Source organism: Anomaloglossus baeobatrachus, chromosome 8 (genome assembly GCF_048569485.1).
Source record: "Anomaloglossus baeobatrachus isolate aAnoBae1 chromosome 8, aAnoBae1.hap1, whole genome shotgun sequence".
Lineage (NCBI taxonomy): Eukaryota > Metazoa > Chordata > Amphibia > Anura > Aromobatidae > Anomaloglossus > Anomaloglossus baeobatrachus.
In genome coordinates this window covers 188,396,881-188,422,092 of record NC_134360.1, presented here as the reverse complement: position 1 = coordinate 188,422,092, position 25,212 = coordinate 188,396,881, and the positions used below count along the sequence as shown (strand labels likewise).

Sequence of the window (25,212 nt, the reverse complement as noted above, 5' to 3'; positions counted from 1 at the left end):
GCAAAAAATAGGAAAAAGCATTACCATTTCCATAAATCAAAGGTCTCGACTTCAAATCTGGGCAAAACGCCACATTACGTCATCAGTCCTACAACCATATCGGAGGAAAATGTCATTCTATTACAGAAAGAAAAAGGTCAACACAATCTATGCCCAGTGAGGCGTTATCAGCGGCAGCAGATGGGCCAGTCCGATCACCACCCGAAATAAAAGGCCTCAATGGTATAGTAAATCGCGAACAACCAAATTCGACACTTACCCTAAAAAACGCGTGCTTCTTCACATCTTCTGCATCCTTCTCACCTGCTCCCAGCCTACGCTCTGGATTTCTTCTCAATAGCTGCAAGAGGTCAAAAGGGTCTCAACACAAGCAGAAGTTTTTATATATTGAAATGCATCCTAAAGGAAAGAGGTAAGAGTCCCCCAATATCATGCACTCCATCCATCATCCAACTGGATTCTTAGTATTTCTCACTTCAACATGAGCTTTTACCAAAAAGCAAAGCCGGAGTGGATGGTGCTTGGATTGTACGAAGCCTCTGCTGGCACCAAGGGGCCATGGGACACACAATATGTATAAATTGGGGCCAAGGCTCGGATTAGAACATGTTCACCAAAAATACCATGGCGTTAGCAACTTACTCTTCTCATTATAGAAATGGCTTCTGTAGACAGGAACCGTGGATATCGGACTTCATCATTGACTATACTGTCAAACACTTCCTCTTCATCATCGCCAGGAAACGGGGACTAAAAGATAGTGACAGCTCTGGTTTAGGAAACAGCCTTATAAGCAGTGATACAAAAATCACACCATGTTTGCCCTACACCTATGTCAGAAATTAATATTTTTTCTTAGCGGACAGAGACAAACCCCACTCAGATGTAGCGGCCATTGTCTTTACATGCCACTACTTCTCCAACAGGAATAGGGGTTACATACTATTACTATGTTCTTCCAAAAAAATGACACTGTCTTGTATTTTTTTTTTTTTGTCCCGAAAAAGGCACTAGGGCTTATTCTTGGAGAAAACACGTTTGGGGGTACACACGTTTACCCCCCCAAAAAGCAGACCCAGACCAGACCCCGAACATTCGTGTGGTTCCCAGGACGTCTGCATGGCTCCCAGGTCCTCCTGCAATCTTCGGCAGGTGCTCGCAGCAGGTATGCTCCACGCCGTCCTCCCCTACTTCTGGCCGACACACTCACATACATCAGATCGCACACACTCATACTCACAGCGGATCACACACACACACGGCGATTCCGATTGCTGAGGAAGATGGCACGCAGTCCAGTGGAGCACAAGGACCTACGGTGGAACGAATCAATGCGTTCCACTGCAGGTCCTTCATACATTCCACCACAGGTCCTCACGCTCTACTGCACTGCGTTCCAGGTGTGGGTGAGCAATCTGGTGTGTGTGTGGGTGTGTGTGTGTGCACGCAATCTGGTGTGTGTGTTCCACCGCATGTCCTTAATGCATTACACTGCAGATCCTCCCGTTCGGTGTCTGGTGAGTATGATTTGGGGTCTTCTTTCTTCTCTCTTTTGGGGTTGTCTGCTGTCTATAATGAAGCGTTCTGCAGTATTCTTTAACTTTTTTTTTAACTGCATGGACACTTCATTATTGAATTGTGACTAGGGCTTATTTTCAGAGTAGGGCTTATATTTAAGCCTTATGACGAAAATTCCTGCTAGGGCTTATTTTTGGGGAAGGGCTTATTTTTGGAAAAACACTGTATAAGTAATGGCATCTCCGTCCTCCTATCACTTCCTAAACACTGCAGGTATGATGGCTGAATTTTCAAAGGTTGTCATGGCTGTCCAGGATGCAGAGAACTGCAAGGGTCTAATGATATGTTGCATTTTCAACTTCTCCTCCATCATAACGTCTGAATATATCCTTAGCAAATCTGACTCGAGTAACCCTTTAAAGAAGGGATAAGAGATATCGGCTAGTTCTTATGTATCCTATTGCATAACTGAGGTGCTTGTAGCACAGTAGACCACCTACCTCCCCAACAAGCATCTCATAGATGAGGACACCGAGCCCCCACCAGTCCACCGCTCTGGTGTATGACGTTTCTGTGAGAACTTCTGGAGCCAGAAACTCAGGCGTTCCACAAAAAGTGCTTGTCCGATCCCCAAATCCCATTCCTTAAAAATGAAAGAGAAAACACAAAAAAAACCTCTTTGAACCAGATTAATCACTTGCATTTTATTTTATTTTAAGTCACTTTTATCGGTTTGTGTTGTGGAATTTGTTTATTTCTTGTTTTGTGGCAAGTTTTTCAAAACGACGCACACGCTTGATGAATTTTTAGCAAAATCAAAAAGGCTTTTCATATTTATCTTTAACCCTTTTTTGTGACTTAAGTGCAAAAAGTTACATGTTCCAGTAAAATTATACAAAATAGCGATCGATTAATGGAATCAGCCGAAAGCATCTGGAAACGCTGCCAAAATTGACGAACATAGAATAAGACATGCAAACACTTGGAACGGACTTTAAAAAAGGTGAAAGTTAAGAGCGTAAGGCTCCAAATGAAAAATAGGTGAAAAATCACCAAAGAAAACGGTGCTAATGCAATGGATCGGACCCTTCATGTTCTGAACAGTGGTGTCTGTACTGAATATCGCTGCCCACACACTATCACATGGCTGGTACAGCTCCTACCGAAGACACCGGCCTCGGAGACAGGCTGCTGCATGCGGAGGGGGGCAGTGTGGGGAGACCAATGTCCGACAAGTATCTTCCTGATATTAGGGTACATGGACAATACTTGCTGGAGGGCCTTCTGGCGTTTAGCAGCGTCTCTCCGTGCCCAATGTGTGTCATTGTATGTATTTTTTATGCCTATGAGGAAGGACTGAGGTCCGAAACGTGCAAGTCGGGGCCAAAGGCTCGAAGTAGGAGTTTATTTTGTTGTTGATTTTTAATGATTTAATAAGGCCCGTTTCACACATCCGGCATTTCTCCGGATCCAGCACGTATGCAGTACAGTCTATTCATTTACAGTGGAAGCGCGACACCATGCGGACAAAAGCGGTTGTGCTTGAAGCACACAACCGCATGGTGTCACGCTTCCACTGTAAATGAACGGACTGTACTACATGCGTGCTGGATCCGGAGAAATGCCGGATGTGTGAAACGGCCCTAAAGGAATAATTTAATGAAGAACTGATGCCGGATCTTTTCATCCATTTTCTCTGTGCCCAATGTCTGATTGGACAAGCTAGAGACCGGAATGGTGACATATCAGGAAAACTAATATACATTCACAATCAACATATAGCTCCAAAAAGTGCTAAAGGCTCCAAAATGTCCAGTAATTGGGGGGAAAACTCCCGGAAAAACAGCGCTGAAGCGACGGGTCAGTAAGTTCTTTTGTCATTTCAATGCAGCCCCTTAGACACCCCCTTTAATAACAAATTCTACTGTACTTTACAACCAGAGGAAGACGTATGTACGAAAAAACTTCACAATTCTGAAGCTACTTTCTAATAACTATGAAGAGAAATCCGGGTGCAATCTAATCAAGGTGCTCCAATTTCTGACCGTAGAAGTCAGATAGCCCCCTCTAAAGTGAGCACTTCTAGTTGGAAGGGTCTCCTGGTGAAAGGCTGATCTCACGGCTCCCCTCACTTATCGTTGTGCACCAGTCTTACCTTCTTTGCAAAGACCAAAGTCTGCAATTTTCACAAATCCTTCTGTATCCAACAGTAGGTTATCCAACTTCAAATCTCTATATGGACAGACAAAATTATTATGAGGGGGATTAAAAATGCTAATTGCCATCATAAATGGTTCTGAAAGAAATACAGCCATTGCTACATATCACTATATTCATACGAGTTTATTTTTACTTGGAAGTTACTCCCATGTCAGCCATGACATGCCTATAGGAGAATAACTCCTTCCAGCTGCAGACACCGGATTGACAGAAATACCCGAGGATGGCCGCACTACTCTGTTTCCGTTACTCCCAAGTTATAGGAGTTTCCCTTTAACAACCTATTAGTCTATTACAGTAAAAAGTAAACATGGCGCCTACAAGACAAGTATACATGAATACTTTATAAGTCCTCATCAGCATCTCTACACAGCATTTCTGATGACTAGATACAGACTTACAGAAGTTAATGTGACTGTACTGTAGAGACGCTCCACACATCATATAACCGAATGTCGTCTTCATATGGACTGATCACTTTTATGACTAAGAGAAGTTCGAAACGCATAAAGTTTTTTTTATACACTATAATTTTTTTTCTGGATGGAGACAATTATGGAACAATTGTCTTTTTTACTATTTTGGTGGTGCTGGATTACTATTTCTTTTCTATTTTGACTATTTTCTAAGGATCCGGCCTGGGGAGTAACTGCATCACCACCTAAGACTTGTTGGGACTTATGCCTCTGTGTGGAGCCAAAACTCCCTTTATTTTTTTGACTATCCAAGAAGTAATGTGTTTCGATAGAAGAATACCTCCGTATGCACCGTATATCTCCAATTATAATATTATATCTCCAATTATAATATTATATCCCCAATTATAATATTATATCTCCAATTATAATATATATATATAAATGCAGAGCAGAGAGATGGAGCTAATGCCACTTACCGGTAAACAATCTTGTGCTCATGTAAATACTGAAGGCCGAGAACCACACATGCTGCATAAAACCTGGAAATGAGAAGTAATAATTTCAGCAGGTCAGTCTTGCCCTCAAAAAATCAGATAACTGATACATTCAGGCTTAAATATTAGAACTGTAAATCGCTGTCCAAGCATGGCTCGGATTACCACCACTTTCTGACACACAGGACCGCAGTGATGCTGTCCTGAATATTACAGGATTTACAGCCATAAGGCAGAGGCTAGAAACGCGGCTGAAATGTGTTTAGTCTAAAAAGTACAAAAACTGTAGGAAATACAAAAGTGATCTTTACCCGGGAAAATTGCTGTAACTTCTAAAAGAGACAGTAGACCGTACTGAAATTTGGACTGTACATACTATGGGTCATGACAAGTGAGAGTGCAATGAACCTCAGCAACGAGAAACATCCTGACGCAGAGTGGTCTTGTCAACTTATCACCCAGCCGTTCTTCTCCACCATGAAAAGACCGGCTGAGTAATAAGTTGACAAGACCACTCTGGTGACTCACCTTTCTGCGAGTCGGTAGTTTGTGTGTGGTGCTTGTATTTCCCTCCTGCCGAATTCCTTCATTTGTTAGCAATGTACAGCTACAGTATGGAGGAACATGTTTTCATGGCCCTTAAATAGGTGCCAAAATGAGTTTCTAAAAAAGTTTGGAGGTCAAAATCTGCCGTCCAACCCGATTATTCTGTTCTTGGTGAAATAAGCTGGAACGTACAAGAACATTACTGGATACATGATGGAGGACGTCTGAAAATGTCTGAGGAAAGAGGTGAATCATGGACTTTTGGCATCTCCACGTAAATCATTGCAAGGGCTTTCCCAGGAAAAAGGAATGCCATATTCCGCATGTCAACGAGCAGCAAAGAAAGGTCATGTCAGTGTCGTTCAGGATTTGAGAGGGCCCAATGAAGAGAAAAGAATTAGTTATTTGAGTGGTCCCAGACCTTCATTGCTGAAAAAGAAATCATATTGGACTGTACATGGTACACGGACGAAGACTGGTTTCACCTATGTGGCTACGTCAATTCTCAAAACACCCGTATTTGGGCAGGTGACAATCCGGACGTGCTTCATGAGACGTCGCTTCATCCAGAAAATGTTGGTGTTTGGTGGCCATTTTCAGACTGCACACAATTGGCCCTATATTTTTTGAAGCAACAGTGACATCTGTGGTGCACACGGAAATCTTCCAAACCTTCGTCAATCAGTTGGACGATTAGGAACTTAGACAGGGCAACTTCCAACAGGATGGTGGAACGTGTCACACGCCGGTTGCCAGCATACTGAAGCCTTCTATGATAACAACGTAATCTCTAAAAGACTGTGGCCACCAAAATCACCAGATTTAACGATTGCTGGATTTTTACCTTTGGTACCATTCGGAAGGTCGAATGTACAGTAACAAGCCACGAACATTACAGGCACTCAGAGAACACACAGCGAGAAATTAGGGCTTTGACCCCAGCCGCCCTGTGGAATACATTCACCAATATGGAATGGCGTGTGCAGGCGAGCTTGGATGTGAATGGTGGACATTTTCAACATCTGCTTTAAAACATCAGTTTCTCATGAGCCAAAGTATGTGCAATCCAAATTTCAGTATGATAGATGTGTCTTTAAGAAGTTACAGCAAAACGTAAAGTAGGGAGAGAATCGGCCTGTACAAAGCTATTAAATAGCAAACTATCCGGGCGTTTTTGCTGCTTTTGTGCCGAATGAAACAAAGTTTATTAAATATGTACTGTAGAGAAATGACATACCAAAAAAAAACACAAAAAAGCCACCAAAGAAGGGAATTTTGTTTACTTACCGTAAATTCCTTTTCTTCTAGCTCCAATTGGGAGACCCAGACAGTGGGTGTATAGCTACTGCCTCTGGAGGCCGCACAAAGAACTACACTTAAAAGTGTAAGGCCCCTCCCCTTCTGGCTATACACCCTCCCGTAGGAGTACGGATTCCTCAGTTTTAGTACCAAAGCAAGAAGGAGGAAAGCCAATAACCGTTTCAAAAACAAATTCAATCCGATAACAAGATCGGAGAACTTAAGAAACAACATGAACAACATGTGCACCCGAAAAACGAAACCCTAAGAACAAATAGGGCGGGTGCTGGGTCTCCCAATTGGAGCTAGAAGAAAAGGAATTTACGGTAAGTAAACAAAATTCCCTTCTTTTTCGCTCCTAATTGGGAGACCCAGACAGTGGGACGTCCAAAAGCAGTCCCTGGGTGGGTAAAAAGATACCACATGAACGGGCTGTCAGACAGCCTCTTCCTACAGGTGGGCCACCGCCGCCTGAAGGACCTGTCTACCTAGGCTGGCATCTGCCGAAGCGTAGGTATGCACTTGATAGTGTTTGGTAAACGTGTGCAGACTCGACCAGGTAGCCGCCTGGCACACTTGCTGAGCCGTAGCCTGATGCCGCAATGCCCAGGACGCACCCACGGCTCTGGTAGAATGGGCCTTCAGTCCAGATGGGATCGGAAGCCCAGCAGAACGGTATGTGTGAAGAATTGGTTCCTTGATCCACCGCGCCAGGGTGGATTTGGAAGCTTGCGATCCCTTATGCTGACCAGCGACTAGGACAAAGAGCGCATCAGAACGGCGTAGAGACGCCGTGCGAGAAATGTAAATCCTGAGTGCTCTCACCAGGTCCAACAGATGTAAACCCTTTTCAAATTGGTGAACTGGATGCGGACACAAAGATGGCAAAGTGATATCCTGATTGAGATGAAAGGAAGAAACCACCTTGGGAGAAAACTCTGGAATTGGACGCAGTCTACCTTGTCTTGGTGAAACACCAGGAAGGGAGATTTGCAAGATAACGCCGCTAGCTCGGACACTCTTCGAAGAGACGTGACCGCCACAAGAAAAACTACCTTTTGTGAAAGCCGAGAAAGGGGAACCTCTTTCAAAGGCTCGAAAGGCGGCTTCTGGAGAGCAATGAGAACCTTGTTCAGATCCCAGGGTTCCAATGGCCGTCTGTAAGGAGGAACGATATGACAAACTCCTTGGAGAAACGTGCGTACTTTAGAAAGCCGTGCCAAGCGCTTCTGAAAAAATACGGATAGCGCGGAGACTTGACCCTTAAGCGAGCTAAGCGACAAACCTTTTTCCAACCCAGACTGCAGGAAGGAAAGAAAAATTGGCAATGCAAATGGCCAGGGAGAAAACCCTTGAGCCAAGCACCACGCTAAGAATATCTTCCACGTCCTGTGATAGATCTTAGCTGAGGATGGTTTTCTAGCCTGTCTCATTGTGGCAACAACTTCATGAGATAAACCTGAGGCCGCTAGGATCCAGGACTCAATGGCCACACAGTCAGGTTCAGGGCCGCAGAATTCAGATGGAAAAACGGCCCTTGAGACAGCAAATCTGGACGGTTTGGTAGTGTCCACGGTTGGCCTACCGTGAGATGCCACAGATCCGGGTACCACGACCTTCTTGGCCAGTCTGGAGCGACGAGAATGGCTCGATGGCAGTCGGACCTGATTTTCCGGAGAACTCTGGGTAACAATGCTAGAGGTGGGAACACATAGGGGAGTCGGAATTGCGACCAATCCTGAACCAAGGCGTCTGCCGCCAGCGCTCGGTGATCGTGAGACCGTGCCATGAAAACTGGGACCTTGTTGTTGTGCCGTGACGCCATCAGATCGACGTCCGGCGTCCCCCAGCGGCAACAGATCTGCTGAAACACGTCCGGGTGAAGGGACCATTCTCCTGCGTCCATGCCCTGGCGACTGAGAAAGTCTGCTTCCCAGTTTTCCACGCCTGGGATGTGAACTGCGGATATGGTGGACGCTCTGCTTTCCACCCACGTCAAAATCCGCCGGACTTCCTGAAAAGCTTGGCGACTGCGTGTTCCCCCTTGGTGGTTGATGTACGCCACCGCCGTGGAATTGTCCGACTGAATCCGAATCTGCTTGCCTTCCAGCCATTGTTGGAAGGCTTGCAGAGCAAGATAGATTGCTCTGATTTCCAGAACATTGATCTGCAGAGTGGACTCTTCCTGAGTCCACGTCCCCTGAGCCCTGTGGTGGAGAAACACCGCTCCCCACCCTGATAGGCTCGCATCCGTCGTGACCACTGCCCAGGACGGGGGAAGGAACGACTTTCCCTGTGACAATGAGGTGGGGAGAAGCCACCAACGCAGAGAGTCCTTGGCAGTCTGAGAGAGGGAGACAGTCCTGTCGAGGGACGTCGATTTCCCATCCCATTGGCGTAGAATGTCCCATTGTAGAGGGCGCAGATGAAACTGCGCGAACGGGACCGCCTCCATTGCTGCTACCATCTTCCCTAGGAAATGCATGAGGCGCCTCAGTGAGTGCGACTGGCTCTGAAGGAGAGATTGTACTCCTGTCCGTAGCGAACACTGCTTGTCCAGTGGAAGCTTCACTATCGCTGAGAGAGTATGAAACTCCATGCCAAGATAAGTCAGAGATTGGGTCGGGGTGAGATGAGACTTTGGAAAGTTGATAATCCACCCGAAACTCTGAAGAGTGTCTAGTGCCACCTTCAGACTGTGTTGGCATGCCTCTTGAGAGGGTGCCTTTATAAGCAGGTCGTCTAGATACGGGATGACCGAGTGACCCTGCGAGTGCAGAACAGCTACTACTGCTGCCATGACTTTGGTGAAGACCCGGGGGGCTGTTGCCAGACCGAAAGGTAACGCTACGAACTGTAGGTGTTCGTCGTGTATGACGAAGCGTAGGAAACGCTGATGCTCTGGTGCAATCGGCACGTGGAGATACGCATCTTTGATATCTATTGATGCTAGAAAATCTCCTTGAGACATTGAGGCTATGACGGAGCGTAGGGATTCCATCCGGAACCTCCTGACTTTTACGTGTCTGTTGAGCAACTTTAGATCCAGGACGGGTCGATACGATCCGTCCTTTTTTGGGACCACAAACAGATTGGAGTAAAAACCGTGACCTTGTTCCTGAAGAGGGACGGAGGTCACCACTCCTTCCGCCTTTAGAGCGGCCACCGCCTGCAACAGAGCATCGGCTCGGTCTGGTGGTGGAGAAGTTCTGAAGAAACGAGTTGGCGGACGAGAACTGAACTCTATCCTGTACCCGTGAGACAGAATATCCCTCACCCAACGGTCTTTGACGCTTGATAGCCAAATGTCGCCAAAGTGGGACAGCCTCCCACCGACCGCGGGTGTGGGAATCGGAGACCGCAAGTCAGGAGGACGCCGTCTTGGCAACGGTTCCTCCGGCTGTCCTTTTTGGGCGTGACTGAGACCTCCAAGAATCTGAGCGTCTCTGGTCTTTTTGAGTCTTTTTTGACGAGGCGAATTGGGACCTGCCCGGTCCTCGAAAGGACCGATAACCCGACTGACCCTTCCTCTGTTGGGGTTTGTTTTGTCTGTGTTGCGGTAAGGATGAGTCCTTACCCTTGGAGTGTTTGATGATTTCATCCAAACGCTCTCCAAACAATCGGTCACGAGAAAAAGGCAAATTGGTTAAGCACTTCTTGGAATGAGAATCTGCTTTCCAATGTCTCAACCACAGGGCCCTACGCAAAACAACTGAGTTGGCTGACGCCACTGCCGTGCGGCTTGTAGCGTCAAGAACAGCATTAATCGCGTACGACGCGAATGCCGCCATTTGCGAGGTCAAAGGTGCTACCTGCGGGGCAAATGCACGTGTGACTGAGTCGACTCGCGCAAGCCCGGCTGAGATAGCTTGGAGTGCCCATACGGCCGCAAAAGAAGGCGCTAATGACGCTCCAATTGCTTCATAGATGGATTTCAGCCAGAGCTCCATCTGCCTGTCAGTGGCATCTTTAAGTGCCGCTCCATCTTCAACTGCAACCAAGGATCTAGCTGCAAGCCTGGAAATTGGAGGATCCACTTTTGGACACTGGGTCCAACCCTTGACCACCTCAGGGGGAAAAGGGTAGCGTGTATCTTTAAGCCGTTTAGGAAAACGCCTTTCAGGATAAGCGTGGGGTTTCTGGATTGCGTCTCTAAAGTCAGCGTGGTCCAGAAAAGTGCTTAACGTACGCTTAGGGTATCTGAAATGGATTCTCTCGTGCTGCGAAGCTGACTCCTCTACAAGAGGAGCTGGTGGGGAAATATTTAACATCTTATTGATGTTAAATATAAGATCATTAACTATGGCGTCACCATCTGGTGTATCTAGATTGAGAGCGGTCCCAGGATCAGAATCCTGATCAGTTACGTCCGCCTCATCACCCATAGATTCATCTCGCTGGGATCCTGACCATTGAGATGAATGTGAAGGCCCGTCATAGCGAGCCCGCTTAGGCTGCCCGGGGCCATCGTCCGAGTCAGAGTCTTCACCCTGAGGTGTAGATGCCCGTCCCGGAGCTTGGAGGTAATTCAGCTGAGGGGGACCAGGGGGCAATGATTGCACAGTGTCCGTGGCCTGAAGTACAGGCCTAGCTCGCAATGTGTCAAGAATTTGTGACATAGTGAGAGACATTCTGTCAGCAAAAGCTGCAAACTCAGTTCCTGTCACCTGGACAGCATTCACAGGTGGTACACCCTGGGTCACGTCCAGCAGAGGTCCCGACTGTGCAAGCGCCGCAGGGGCCGAGCACTGCACACAATGGGGGTCCGTGGAGCCTGCCGGTAGAAAAGTCCCACATGCGGTGCAGGAAGCATATAATGTCTGTGCCTTGGCACCCTTGCGTTTTACGGACGACATGCTGCTGGCTCTCTGCAATGTGAGAGAGTCTATAGCCAAAGGGCGACCAGCGCTATGTAATACCAAGTATTTATAGAAACAAAATACTAAGAATACTACTGGCACAAGAGGGGGTGAGCCCTGAGGGCTGCTTACCGCCCGCTGAATAGCGGGTAAGAGGCGCAGAATTCCTTGTCTGGGTCTCCCCGGCTCCCCTCTGCAGCTCAGCGTGTCAGCAGGAATGGCTGCCGGCGTCTGTGGAGAGGGGCGGTCCGTGGGAGTTTCCAAACAAAAGTGCGGGAAACAGTGTCCCCTCTGTGCCGATTGTGAGGGCTGGAGTATGTAAAAACGACTCCAGCCCTCGGCGCTGATGCACTGGCCAGCGTCCCGCCCCTCTCCTGACTGGCAGGTCTGGGGGCGGGAACGAACGGAAGCAGGCCGCAAAAGCCGGGGACTCGAGTTATCAGCGCGGCCGCCGTAAAAGCGCGGGCCGCGCTGAAGTCCCCGGCGCACCACAAGTGCCAGCCGCGCCGCAGTCCCAGCGGCCGGCGCGACCGATTCCTAGAAGTGGCCAGCGTCCCGCCCCTCTCCTGACTGGCAGGTCTGGGGGCGGGAACGAACGGAAGCAGGCCGCAAAAGCCGGGGACTCGAGTTATCAGCGCGGCCGCCGTAAAAGCGCGGGCCGCGCTGAAGTCCCCGGCGCACCACAAGTGCCAGCCGCGCCGCAGTCCCAGCGGCCGGCGCGACCGATTCCCAGAAGTGTGCCTGCTTCAGCGAAGCTGAATGAGGCCATGGCACAAGCGCCGTAGCGCTGATGTCCCCCGGCGCACTACAACACCCAGCATGCTGCGGTGTGAGCGCCAAATGCACGGGGACACAGAGTACCTTGAGGAAGCAGGGCCATGTCCCTGATGTACTCCGCTCCATCCAGCATCTTCTCCAGGGGCTGTAGATGGAGCACGGTCTCAGTGCCTGGAGACCGGTAAATCCCACTTCACCCAGAGCCCTGTAAAAAGGGATGGGGAAGGAATCAGCATGTGGGCTCCTGCCGCCGTACCCGCAATGGGTACCTCAACCTTACAAACACCTCCGACATACAGTGGGGTGAGAAGGGAGCATGCTGGGAGCCCTGTATGGGCCCTCTTTTCTTCCATCCGACATAGTCAGCAGCTGCTGCTGACTAAAAACAATGGAGCTATGCGTGCGTGTCTGACCTCCTGCGCACAAAGCTAAAACTGAGGAATCCGTACTCCTACGGGAGGGTGTATAGCCAGAAGGGGAGGGGCCTTACACTTTTAAGTGTAGTTCTTTGTGCGGCCTCCAGAGGCAGTAGCTATACACCCACTGTCTGGGTCTCCCAATTAGGAGCGAAAAAGAAATGCTTTTGGCTGCAGATAAAATGCAACGTGTGAACATAGCCTTGGGGAGCTTTTCTCTTCCTTGAAGTGGTTTTTGCAATATAATGGAATAAGAAGAGTCTTGAGCGATTTTTCATGTGTTTTTCGGAGCAGACCTGCTCCAAGACTTCTCAAAAAACTGTACATGTACAGTAATGCATTTCAATGTAGTTGCCACTGCAAGATACGCTGCCATGTAAGTCAGTGGACATTGCAGGTATCTATACGTATCCTGCGTCACAGGTGGGGACTGACAGTGCAGCAGCTGACATTTCACACCAAGCGCTGATACATACCGCATGTGATATGTGACCACACTGCGGCTGAAGAGTGTACTGGAGACTGCTGGGATCCAGCTCTAAAAGCATTTTGTTCCCATAATTGTATTATGGCCATATCATCACATGGCGCTTTACATTAGGCATACATGCTGGGCATTGAAGAACATAGACTTACACAGCTCTAGGTTCGGAGAAGACATCGGTGTGGATGTGCATCATTAGATCTCCTCCAGCTGCATATTCCATCACAAAACAGACGTGATCTTTAGTTTGGAAGCAGGCAAACAGATTCACCAGGAATGGGTGCCGCACGCTATTCACAGTTTCAAAAATACGCTTCTCGCACATAAGGCTACAAGGAGAAGAAAAGAAACAATAATGAAGGCACATAAGTGAGAAGAGGGTTATAAGACTCTTACAACACAAGGACAACAATCGAAATGATAAATAAGAGAGCCTTGAGAAATCCAAGATGGACACATATACAGCGGGTGAAAGCAGTATTGAAAACATCACCAATTTTATAAGTAAATATATTTGTAAATGTCCATGAATTTAGTGAGGTGCAATAATAAGAAATGAGAGGGAAAGTAATGAACACGCTTATGCTTTGATGGTGATGATCGCTTCAAGACGCCTCCTGTATGGAGAAACTGGTCGCATTCATTGCTCAGGTGGGATTTTGGTCCATTCTTCTACACATCTTCACATCCTGAAGGTCCATAAACGCTGAGCTTTAGTTCCTTGCATACATTTTCTATTGAATTCAGGTCAGGTGATTGGCTCGGCCATTCCAGAAGCTTTAATATCTTTCTTTCTCTTAAACCAATTGAGAGTCTCCTTGGCTGTGTATTTGAAATCATTGTCTTGCTGTAATGCTCACCCTTGTTTCATCTTCATCATCCTGGTAGATGGCAGCAGATTAATCTCTTGGTACATTTGTCCATTCATCCTTCCTTTAAGTATATGAAGTTTTCCAGTGCCATATGCTGAAAAACCGCCCCATACCATGATGTTCCCACCTCCACACTTCACTGTTCTATGGTGTTTTAGGGTGATATGCAGTGCCTTTTGACCTCCAACCATGGTATGTATTATGGCATCCAAAGAGATCAATTTTGCTCTCATCTGACCAGACTATATTCTCCCAGTATTTCACTGGTTTATATAAATGTTGTTGAGGAAGCTTTAAATGTGCTTGAACACTGTTTTAGTTCAGTAATGGAGTCTTACGTGGTGAGCGTGCATTTAGACCATGGAGGGTGAGTGCATTCATTGCTGTTATCTTTGAAACAATTGCACCTGCTGATTATAAGTCATTCTGCAGCTCTCCACAGTTGGTTCTGCTCTTGGACAACCCTTCTGATAATTCTTTCACTCCCCTATCTTGTGTGGAGCACCTGGTCGTGGCTGGTTTATGGTGAAATAATGTTCTTTTCACTTCAGGATTATGGCCCCCAACAGTGGTCACTGGAGTCTTCGGTAGTTTAGAAATCCTTCTCTAAGCAATATCATCAGTATGTTTTGCAACAATAAGGTTGTGAAGGTCTTGAGCCAGCTCACTGGTTTTATCCATCACGAGAGGTTTCTTGTGTGGCGGCACAATGACAATGAAACACCTTTTTATAGGCCATCATTTGAACCAGATGATATTTTCACTAAGAAGCAGGATTGCTTTCTAATTACCGATAGAGTCTAGCTGGTGTCATGACTTTCTATGGCTTTTTGCACCTCTCTTTCCCCAAATGTTTAATACTTTTTACCGGTGTCATTTCTCAATATTAAAGATCACTATATTTATATGGTTTGATTGCTTTGCCTGTTTGGACTGGATGAGTTGTTACAGACATCTGGTGAGAAATTCATGTCAAGAGCACCTTTAGAAATATATTTACTCAGAAAATTGGTGACACGTTCAATATTTATTTCACCTGCTGTAAGCTATGTATATAGATATATATCCAGTCTTTCAAGCCAACCTGCCTGTACTACTACAAATGATTTTACGTCAAACCAAAACAAACACTTTATTCATAGGGCTCGTAAACGGAAAATTGCTTTTTGGCCTTTGCTTTCAGCCAATATTAACAAAATAGACTTCCACAAGGGGGCAGTAAGACTCCCTTTTATTTTGTAACCCTTAGAACCGTAAAGCGGTAATATACCATTATACGTTTGTTTTCCCCCCCTTTTTTTCTATCCAAAAATGCAGTTAAATACCTGTCCACTTCATCACGAGATACAATGTCTCCTTTCTTTAAGGCTTTGATGGCAAACATTTCATTAGTGTTCTTGTACTCTGCCAGCAGCACCTGAAATCCAACACAGCTGTAAATACATAAACCTTGGACATGTAGCATCGCCCGAATCACAGCACGATTCTCAAGGAAACCTACTTTTCCAAAATGCCCTCTGCCCAATACTGCGCAGCACCGGAAGTCCTGGAGACTGAACTGGAAGCGCTGCTGTACTCTGCGGGGAGAGAAGGAAGACACTCAAACATGCCCTACAGACAACTGAGGAGCGCAGCAACATTAAACCTCCGAAACAAAATCACGTTACCGTCTGTCCTCCGTTTCTTGCATTGCACTGTAATCCAGATCAGACACCGTGATCTGACCTTCATTCGTCAAGTCCGTCGTGGGTTTTGAAACTACGCTGTTTCTGTTATTTGAGAACTCATAATTTGGTCCTGTGTCCTGTATAGGAAAAAAAAAATAGAGAAAATAGTGTATGATAAAAGGTAACAATATTAGGGCCTCATTAATAATCCAGATCTAATAAGTAATATTAAAGGGAACCTGTCACTACTTTTTTCACCTATAAGCTGCGGCCACCACCACCTGGCTCTTATATACAGCATTTTAACATGCTGTATATAAGAGCCTAAGGCCGGGGGTATAACATAAAAATCACTTTATTATACTTACCTAACGGTTGCATGGTGGGCCTTATGGGCGAGATGTTGTCCGGTGCCGACGCCTCCTCTTTCGGCCATCTTTGTCCTCCTGAAGCCTTGGTGCATAGCGCGGCTACGTCATACACACTCGCCGGTCCTGCGCAGGTGCACTACAATACCTTGATCTTCCTTGCTCAGGGCAGATTAAAGTGCGCCTGGTCAGGACCTGAATGCCGGCGAGTGTGAATGACATTGGACGCGTCATGCACCGCAGCTAGAGAAGAAGGGGCACAAAGATGGCCAAAAGAGGCGGTGCCGACACCGGACAACGGAGATGCCCATAAGTCCCACCGCGCGACCGTTAGGTAAGTATTATAAAGTGTTTTTTATGTTATACCCCCAGCCTGGGCTCTTATATACAGCATGTTAGAATGCTGTATATAAGAGCCCGGTGGTGGTGGCCGCAGCTTATAGGCAAAAAAAAGTGGTGACAGGTTCCCTTTAATGATCAAAAGTCAGCAATGTGTTGAGGACTTTGTGGCTGTAGTTCCTGAATGCTAGGAAATTACCAAGAGGTTGTCACTAATTTATAGAGTAGGTGCTAACTTATTGATTGTGGGGGTTTGACCGTTAGGACGTGCACCGATCGGCAGAATGCATCACTTATCCCTGGTAGGATGGAGAGACACACACGTTCTCAACAGCCCCTACATTCAGTCTCTATAGGGCTGATGAGCGCAGCCTTGTTTTTTCCAGCAGAATGACAGGGAAAGAATGACTGGAGCGGTTGTCAGGGGTCCCATCTGCAGCTCCATTTTGTAATGGGGATAAAAAGTGTCCAATAAGGGATCTAAATTCTTTGTTCTGCTGATCAGTGCAGGTCCCAAGTGTCGGGCCACCACAGATCACCAAGCCTTTGGATAGAAGATTAAGGGGTTGTCCAGTGAAAACAAGTTAAGAAAACCCATCAACAATGTAACACTTTTAATGATTAGTATAAATGATTGTCAGCTCTCTGCACATCTCGTGGATTATGTACCGTATTTTTCGGACTATAAGACGCACCGGACTATAAGACGCACCCTTGTTTTAGAGGAGGAAAAAATAGAAAAAAAATAAAATTAAAGTAAAAGAATGTGGTCATGACACACTGTTATTTTACTGCTGACAGTGTTACTGAAGTAATAATATCCCCAAATTCTGTCCTCATATCCCCCATTCTGGGTACCTTCCAGGTATATATGGCCCCCATCGTGGAATATGTATGCTCCCCATCATTATATGTGTGATCCTCCAATCTGGTGTGTGTGTGTATATAGTTATATTGTATGCGAGTGTGTGTGTATTTATATATATATATATTTATATATATATTTGTGTGTGTGTGTGTGTGTGTGTGTGTGTGTGTGTGTGTCTATATATATATATATATATATATATATATATATATATATATATATATATATATATATATATATATATATATATATATATATATATATATATATATATATATATATATATATATATAGATGTTGTTGTGTGTAGTTACCAAGTGTTTGTGTAGGGCGCTGTACATGTTCTGGGTGTTGTCTGGGTGTGGCGGGAGGTGAGAGCGGTGTTGTATGTGTGTTGCGTTGTTTGTGGAGCGCCGTGTGTCTGTAGCGTTGTGTGTGTGTTGCGCGGTTTATGTGGGTGTGGTGTGTTTTGGGGGGAGGTATGTTTTGTGCAATGTGTGTGTTGTGCGGTATGTGCGTATATTTGTGTGTGCCGCGGTGTTTGTGTGTTGGGTGTTGTGTGTGTGCAGCGTTGTCTGTGTGTGTGGGTGTCTGTGTAGGGCAGTTGTTTGTGGTTCCCAGTGTGTGTGTGTGTGTGTGTTGGGGGGAGGTGTGCACTTCCCATCGTGCTCCATCCCCCATGCAGCGCACTCCCCATCGTGCTCCATCCCCTATGCTGCGCACCCCCCATCGTGCTCCATCTCCCATGCTGCGTACTCCCAAACGTGCTCCATCCGCCATACTCCGCACTCCCCATCGTGCTCCATCCCCCATGCAGCGCACTCCCCATCGTGCTCCATCCCCTATGCTGCGCACCCCCCATCGTGCTCCATCTCCCATGCTGCGCGCTCCCAAACGTGCTCCATCCGCCATGCTGCGCGCTCCCAAACGTGGTCCATCCGCCATGCTGCGCACTCCCAAACGTGATCCATCCGCCATGCTGCGCACTCCCAAACGTGCTCCATCCACCATACTCCGCACTCCCCATCGTGCTGCATCCCCCATGCTGCGCACTCCCAAACGTGCTCCATCCGCCATGCTGCGCACTCCCAAACGTGCTCCATCCGCCATGCTGCGCACTCCCAAACGTGGTCCATCCGCCATGCTGCGAACTCCCAAACGTGGTCCATCCGCCATGCTGTGCACTCCCAAACGTGCTCCATCCGCCATGCTGCGCACTCCCAAACGTGCTCCATCCGCCATGCTGCGCACTCCCAAACGTGCTCCATCCGCCATGCTGCGCACTCCCAAACGTGGTCCATCCGCCATGCTGCGAACTCCCAAACGTGGTCCATCCGCCATGCTGTGCACTCCCAAACGTGGTCCATCCGCCATGCTGTGCACTCCCAAACGTGCTCCATCCGCCATGCTGCGCACTCCCAAACGTGCTCCATCCGCCATGCTGCGCACTCCCAAACGTGCTCCATCCCCCATGCTGCACCAGCATCAGCCTCTCTACCCGCAGCATCAGCCTCTCTGTCCCCAGCATCAGCCTCTCTCCTCCCAGCATCAGCCTCTCTGTCCCCAGCATCAGCCTCTCTCCTCCCAGCCTACCCCAGCCTCAGCCTACCCCAGCCTCAGCCTCCCCCAGCCTCAGCCTCCCCCAGCCTCAGCCTCTCTCCTCCCAGCATCAGCCTCTCTCTTCCCAGCATCAGCCTCTCTCCTCCCAGCATCAGCCTCTCTCCTCCCAGCCTACCCCAGCCTCAGCCTCCCCCAGCATCAGCCTCTCTCCTCCCAGCCTACCCCAGCCTCAGCCTCCCCCAGCATCAGCCTCTCTCCTCCCAGCATCAGCCTTTTCGGTCCCCAGCATCAGCCTCTCTCCTCCCAGCCTACCCCAGCCTCAGCCTCCCCCAGCATCAGCCTCTCTCCTCCCAGCATCAGCCTTTTCGGTCCCCAGCATCAGCCTCTCTCCTCCCAGCCTACCCCAGCCTCAGCCTCCCCCAGCATCAGCCTCTCTTCTCTCAACCTCCCCATCCCAGCCTTCCCCAGGATCAGCCTCTCTCCTCCCAGCCTCCTCCAGCACGCCGTGCTCCTCTGCCGACACTCACAGATCCGATCGCATACACTCACACACACACACCCCCGATCGCATACACTCACACACACACACACATTGACGATATTGCACATATGCGCTCACACTCACAACATCCGGAGATACCACATGCTTCTGGCCATGTGATCCTCCGGCAGGTCCTGGAAGCTCACAGCACAGTATCGCCGCCGAGAAGCAAGCGATATCCCAGGATGTTGTGAGTATGTGGATGCGATGTGATGTGTGTGTGAGGTGTGTGTGATGTGTGTGTGAGAGTGAGTGTGATCTGATGTGTGTGTGTATGTGTGTGTGTGTGCTGTTATGTGTGTGCGTGTGTGTATGTTCCGCCGCTGCAGGACCTTGATGTGTGGATGCGATGTGATGTGTGTGTGAGGTGTGTGTGAGAGTGAGTGTGATCTGATGTGTGTGTGTATGTGTGTGTGTGTATGTGTGTGTGTGTGTGTGTATGTGTTATGTGTGTGTATGTTCCGCCGCTTGATGCGCTGGTAACTATGCTACCATGGTTACCAGCGCATCTCGTCCCCCGCTCGCACGGGAGCCCACACCAGCATACACCGGCCAGCCCCAGCAATGCGAGGGTATGTGTCGGCTGGTTTGGCGGCGTACGCTGATGTGGGCTCCCAGGGGTACAGTACTCACCTGGTAGTTGTGGCTCCGTGACCGTGTCGGTTCGGGGAATGCGTGGGGGGGGGGGGGGGGGGGGGGCCAGAGCTAGCGTGCATTGCGTGAGGGGGGCGGGGCGTGGCCGAGTTGCCAATGCCTGCAGGGTGCCGGGGCGAGAGGCCAATCTGTGGGGGGGCGGAGCCTGGGCGAGCGGCCGGCCAATCCGTGTGGGGGCGCAGCCTGGGCGAGCGGCCAATCCGTGCGGGGGGCGGGGCCATGGCGAGCCCAGCGGCCAATCAGCTTTGTGTCACCGTAAGGACACAATTTTGGAGACAGACAGACAGACAGACAGAGACAGACAGACAGACAGACAGAATAAGGCAATTATATATATAGATATTATTTATTGCCTTACTTTTACTGATGTGCTCGAGGACCTGCGGTGATGTAATGGAGAGGCGGGCACTGTGCTGTTCTGAGCTGCTCTGGCCACCCCTCTGCATTACATCACTGTAGGTCCTTGTCAGCTACGGGAGACTGAGCAGAGGCAGGAGCAAAGTGAAAGTAATGTGAGCCCTTAGCACAGAGACTGCGGCTGTGCTGTGAAGGTATGCCGTGCTCTGGCCTGGACACTGCAGTGATCTGCAGTTCCTCTGGGCGAGACATGACTGCAGCGGCAGCCTGCTCCTGCCTCCTAAACAGCGGACACACAGTCTCCGCAGCCGCTGCAGGAAGCCGGCGTCTGGAGCTCCCACGTGTGTCCGCTGTTTACATTAAACTATTGATTTGCTGCTCCTCACCCCCGCTGACTGCAGAGAGAGGTGGGCGGGGAGCAGCTAATGAATATTCACTTACTTTAAGCAGCGGGCACACGTGGTTTCTCCAGCACCGGCTTCCTGCAGCAGCGACCCTCCCTGCCTCCTGTGATCCCACTGCATAGCGCTGACTCCCCACAGCTCCCTACCCCGCAGCTTCAGACCATAAGACGCACCCCACACTTTCCTCCCAAATTTGGAGGAAAAAAAGTGCGTCTTATGGTCCGAAAAATACGGTAAGTATTTACTAAAACAGACAACAGTCCTGCTCCTTTCTTATAAGTCTACAATGCGCCATTCCTCTTGCAAATGTTTGTATACATTGACAATTGGATGTTACCACTCTCTTTGCCAATGGAGCATGTTCTGGCAGTAAATTAGGGCACATTCACATAGGAATGATCAACTAAATCCTCAGCGGACGAAACTGCACCACATTGTGCATTTCTGGTTACAGATACTGTAGGGGAATTAGAGTGGCTTGCCTCAGGGCGAAAATCCACAGTATAAATGGACATGCTGCAGATTAATAATCCGCTCTGCAGGGTAATTCATGTGGCACACGATGCAGAATATAACTGAGATTGGATATATCATTCAGCCTCCATATTCGCTCCATGTTGTGGGAACATTGCCTTACACTGGGTAGAGAGAGAAAGACACTCCCTATAGATAAGGAGCGTGGTGAAAAACAGCTGTCAATTCCCAGGAATAATATAGATGCCCAAGAATGGTTATTTCAGGGAAATCAGTAGTATTGTAAGGGGTAGGCCAGTCTAAAATGATAAGTTAGCAGTTCCTCGATGTGACGACAGACTTGTGAATTCTCAGATGGCACGCACTGTGCACTGCGGGGATTGTCCGGGGTCAGTGCTGGGAATAGTGGTCACGTGGCCGTGAGTATGCGATATGCACTCTCCTGGGCAGGATCTGATCCAACTAGACTGTTTGCGTTCTTACACAATACACTTGCATTTAGCGTGCCGGAAACAGTCTAGTCAGATTCTGTCTGGGAGTGCGCAGATTGCCTACTAGCCTTCATGTGATCGCTGTTCCTAGCACTGACACCGGAAAATCCTCACAGCGCACAGTGCATGAATTGTAAGGATTCACAAGTCTGCAGACATAGAGTTACATAGAGGGACTGCAGACTTGTCGTTTTAGACTGGACAACCCCTTAAAGCTCATAAGGGCTGTAAGCAGAAGCTACCACAAAGCAGATCTACGAATCAAGCCAGAAAAGTCAGGTCTCTGTTACCGCACTCCACAACCACTACACATTCGAGAACTAGAATCTCAAACTACTCGACTTGTAATGAAGAATCTGTATATAGCGAAAACAAGGTAAAATCTAAGTTCTCCAACAACCTGCTGGGTATTTAAAGCAGGGGCTGTTATGGAGGGGAGGGGGGATGGGAGTTGCTGACATCCTTTAAAATGGACCTTTCAGTTTTTTGGGGGTTTTTTTGCAATTTAATTTAAGACAAAGTACGTCATAGAATTACCACCGCTCCACTGACTCGGGAACAGTTTTTTTTTTTATTGTGAGCCACTCTGATCCAAAGTTATGCCCCGATAATAATGGTTCAAATTTTCACTTTAACCAAGTGGGCGTATACTGCAGAACTTGCCTGTAGGCACAGCTGTGCTGTGATTGGCTATTCTCAGAGGAGATAAGCAAACATTCGCCGAGATGTTTTGTAGTATACACCCACTTGGAGGGACATTTAACATCTTTAATTCAGGAAGAGGGGGGCATAACTTTGGAAAGGAGGGGCACAGAAGAAAAAAAAAAAAACGGCCCCAGAATCAGCGGAGTGCAGCAAATGTAGGAGGCATTCTTTTGAAATACAAAAAAAAAAATCCAGTGATAGATCCCCTTTAAGGAAAAGTAATGTTATTCTAGTCTTAGGACTTCAGATTCTTGTATTTCTCTGAACATTCTCATTTTTATTTATTTATTCTGTTAATATTTCCATGCTCATAGTTTGCACTGTCTTACCTGAGCTGGTATACTGGGCGTCTTAATTTCTGATGATGATGGATACAGATCCAGGTCTAAGGAAGATGCCCGAGGGGGCGCTGTAGGCGGCTCTGGTTCTATGTCGAAGTTTAACTTGCCTATAGGAGTCTCGCTGCAACAAACACAAAATATGACAGTTCAAGTCAAAGGGATACTTTTATTTTTTTCTAGTGGTTACATATAACAAACCATGTAAAACAATTTTTCATCTAAAATAACAAAGGTAAATGTTCTGGAGTCTAGATACCGATGTTACCTGCACGTTGCAGCGCCCCCCTCTGTCCTTTTGATTCCATCTGAGAACATCCACCTAATGTGTCCACTGCTGGTGGTGGTCATGTAGCCCTCCACAGCTCCTTTTACACAGGACGCAGAGTGATTTTGGGTATTGTACAGTTTACCTAATAAAAGCCACTGACTTTCTCTTACCAGCACTGGACATACTAAATAGATTTTGTAAGAGAGAATCAACCACATGGAGCCATAAAGCGCTGGTATCAGCAGTTTTTACACACAGGTCAGAAATATGGCGGATTTTCCAGACAAAAAAAAAGAAGGGAATTTTGTTTACTTACCGTAAATTCCTTTTCTTCTAGCTCTAATTGGGAGACCCAGACAATTGGGTGTATAGCTACTGCCTCCGGAGGCCACACAAAGTATTACACTTAAAAGTGTAAGGCCCCTCCCCTACTGCCTATACACCCCCCGTGGGATCACGGGTTCCTCAGTTTTAGTGCAAAAGCAAGAAGGAGGAAAGCCAATAAACTGGTTTAAGTAAATTCAATCCGAAGGAATATCGGAGAACTGAAACCATTCAACCTGAACAACATGTGTATACAAAAAAACAGGGGCGGGTGCTGGGTCTCCCAATTAGAGCTAGAAGAAAAGGAATTTACGGTAAGTAAACAAAATTCCCTTCTTCTTTGTCGCTCTATTGGGAGACCCAGACAATTGGGATGTCCAAAAGCAATCCCTGGGTGGGTAAAATAATACCTCATGATAGGGCCGTAAAAATGACCCTTTTCTACAGGTGGGCAATCGCCGCCTGAAGGACTTGTCTACCTAGGCTGGCGTCCGCCGAAGCATAGGTATGCACCTGATAATGCTTGGTAAAAGTGTGCAGACTTGACCAGGTAGCCGCCTGGCACACCTGCTGAGCCGTAGCCTGGTGCCGTAATGCCCAGGACGCACCCACGGCTCTGGTAGAATGGGCTCTTAGCCCTGAGGGAACCGGAAGCCCCGCAGAACGGTAGGCTTCAAGAATTGGTTCCTTGATCCACCGAGCCAGGGTGGATTTGGAAGCTTGCGACCCTTTACGCTGGCCGGCGACAAGGACAAAGAGTGCATCCGAGCGGCGCAGAGGTGCCGTGCGGGAAATGTAGATTCTGAGTGCTCTCACCAGATCCAATAAATGCAAATCCTTTTCACATTGATGAACTGGACGAGGACACAAAGAAGGTAAGGAGATATCCTGATTGAGATGAAAGGGGGATACCACCTTAGGGAGAAACTCCGGAATCGGGCGCAGCACCACCTTATCCTGGTGAAATACCAGGAAGGGAGATTTGCATGACAGCGCTGCTAGCTCGGACACTCTCCGAAGAGACGTGACCGCTACTAGAAAAGCCACTTTCTGAGAAAGGCGAGACAGTGAAACATCCCTCATAGGCTCGAAAGGCGGCTTCTGAAGAGCAATTAGAACCTTGTTCAGATCCCAGGGCTCTAACGGCCGCTTGTAAGGAGGGACGATATGACAAACCCCCTGCAGGAACGTGCGTACCTGAGGAAGTCGTGCTATGCGCTTCTGAAAAAATACAGATAGCGCAGAGACTTGTCCCTTAAGGGAGCCGAGCGACAAACCTTTTTCCAACCCGGATTGCAGGAAGGAAAGAAAAGTAGGCAAAGCAAATGGCCAGGGAGAAACTTCCTGAGCAGAGCACCAAGCTAAGAATATCTTCCACGTCCTGTGGTAGATCTTGGCAGAGGTTAGTTTCCTAGCCTGTCTCATGGTGGCAATGACCTCTTGAGATAATCCTGAAGACGCTAGGATCCAGGACTCAATGGCCACACAGTCAGGCTCAGGGCCGCAGAATTCTGATGGAAAAACGGCCCTTGAGACAGCAAGTCTGGCCGGTCTGGTAGTGCCCACGGTTGTCCTACCGTGAGATGCCACAGATCCGGGTACCACGACCTCCTTGGCCAGTCTGGAGCGACGAGGATGGCGCGGCGGCAGTCGGACCTGATCTTGCGTAGCACTCTGGGCAACAGCGCCAGAGGTGGGAACACATAAGGCAGCCGGAACTGCGACCAATCTTGAACTAAGGCGTCCGCCGCCAGAGCTCTGAGATCGTGAGACCGTGCCATGAAGGCCGGGACCTTGTTGTTGTGCCGGGACGCCATTAGGTCGACGTCCGGCCTCCCCCAGCGGCGACAAATTTCCTGAAACACGTCCGGGTGAAGAGACCATTCCCCTGCGTCCATACCCTGGCGACTGAGGAAATCTGCTTCCCAGTTTTCTACGCCCGGGATG

The 25,212-nt window shown here is 48.2% G+C and overlaps 1 protein-coding gene across 1 annotated transcript in view; it reads right to left on the bottom strand.

Annotated features, from left to right (window-relative positions):
* Positions 1-25,212, bottom strand: part of PKN2 (protein kinase N2) — a 189,236-nt gene that overhangs the window by 3,951 nt on the left and 160,073 nt on the right. Inside the window, exons 12-21 of the mRNA XM_075322303.1 lie at positions 22,662-22,794; positions 15,572-15,708; positions 15,406-15,481; positions 15,230-15,321; positions 13,185-13,361; positions 4,634-4,696; positions 3,674-3,750; positions 2,019-2,161; positions 643-750; positions 260-340 (exon numbers count right to left, since the gene is read on the bottom strand). Coding sequence (XP_075178418.1) covers positions 260-340; positions 643-750; positions 2,019-2,161; positions 3,674-3,750; positions 4,634-4,696; positions 13,185-13,361; positions 15,230-15,321; positions 15,406-15,481; positions 15,572-15,708; positions 22,662-22,794 — 1,087 coding nt within the window. The remainder of the gene's footprint in view (positions 1-259; positions 341-642; positions 751-2,018; positions 2,162-3,673; positions 3,751-4,633; positions 4,697-13,184; positions 13,362-15,229; positions 15,322-15,405; positions 15,482-15,571; positions 15,709-22,661; positions 22,795-25,212) is intronic.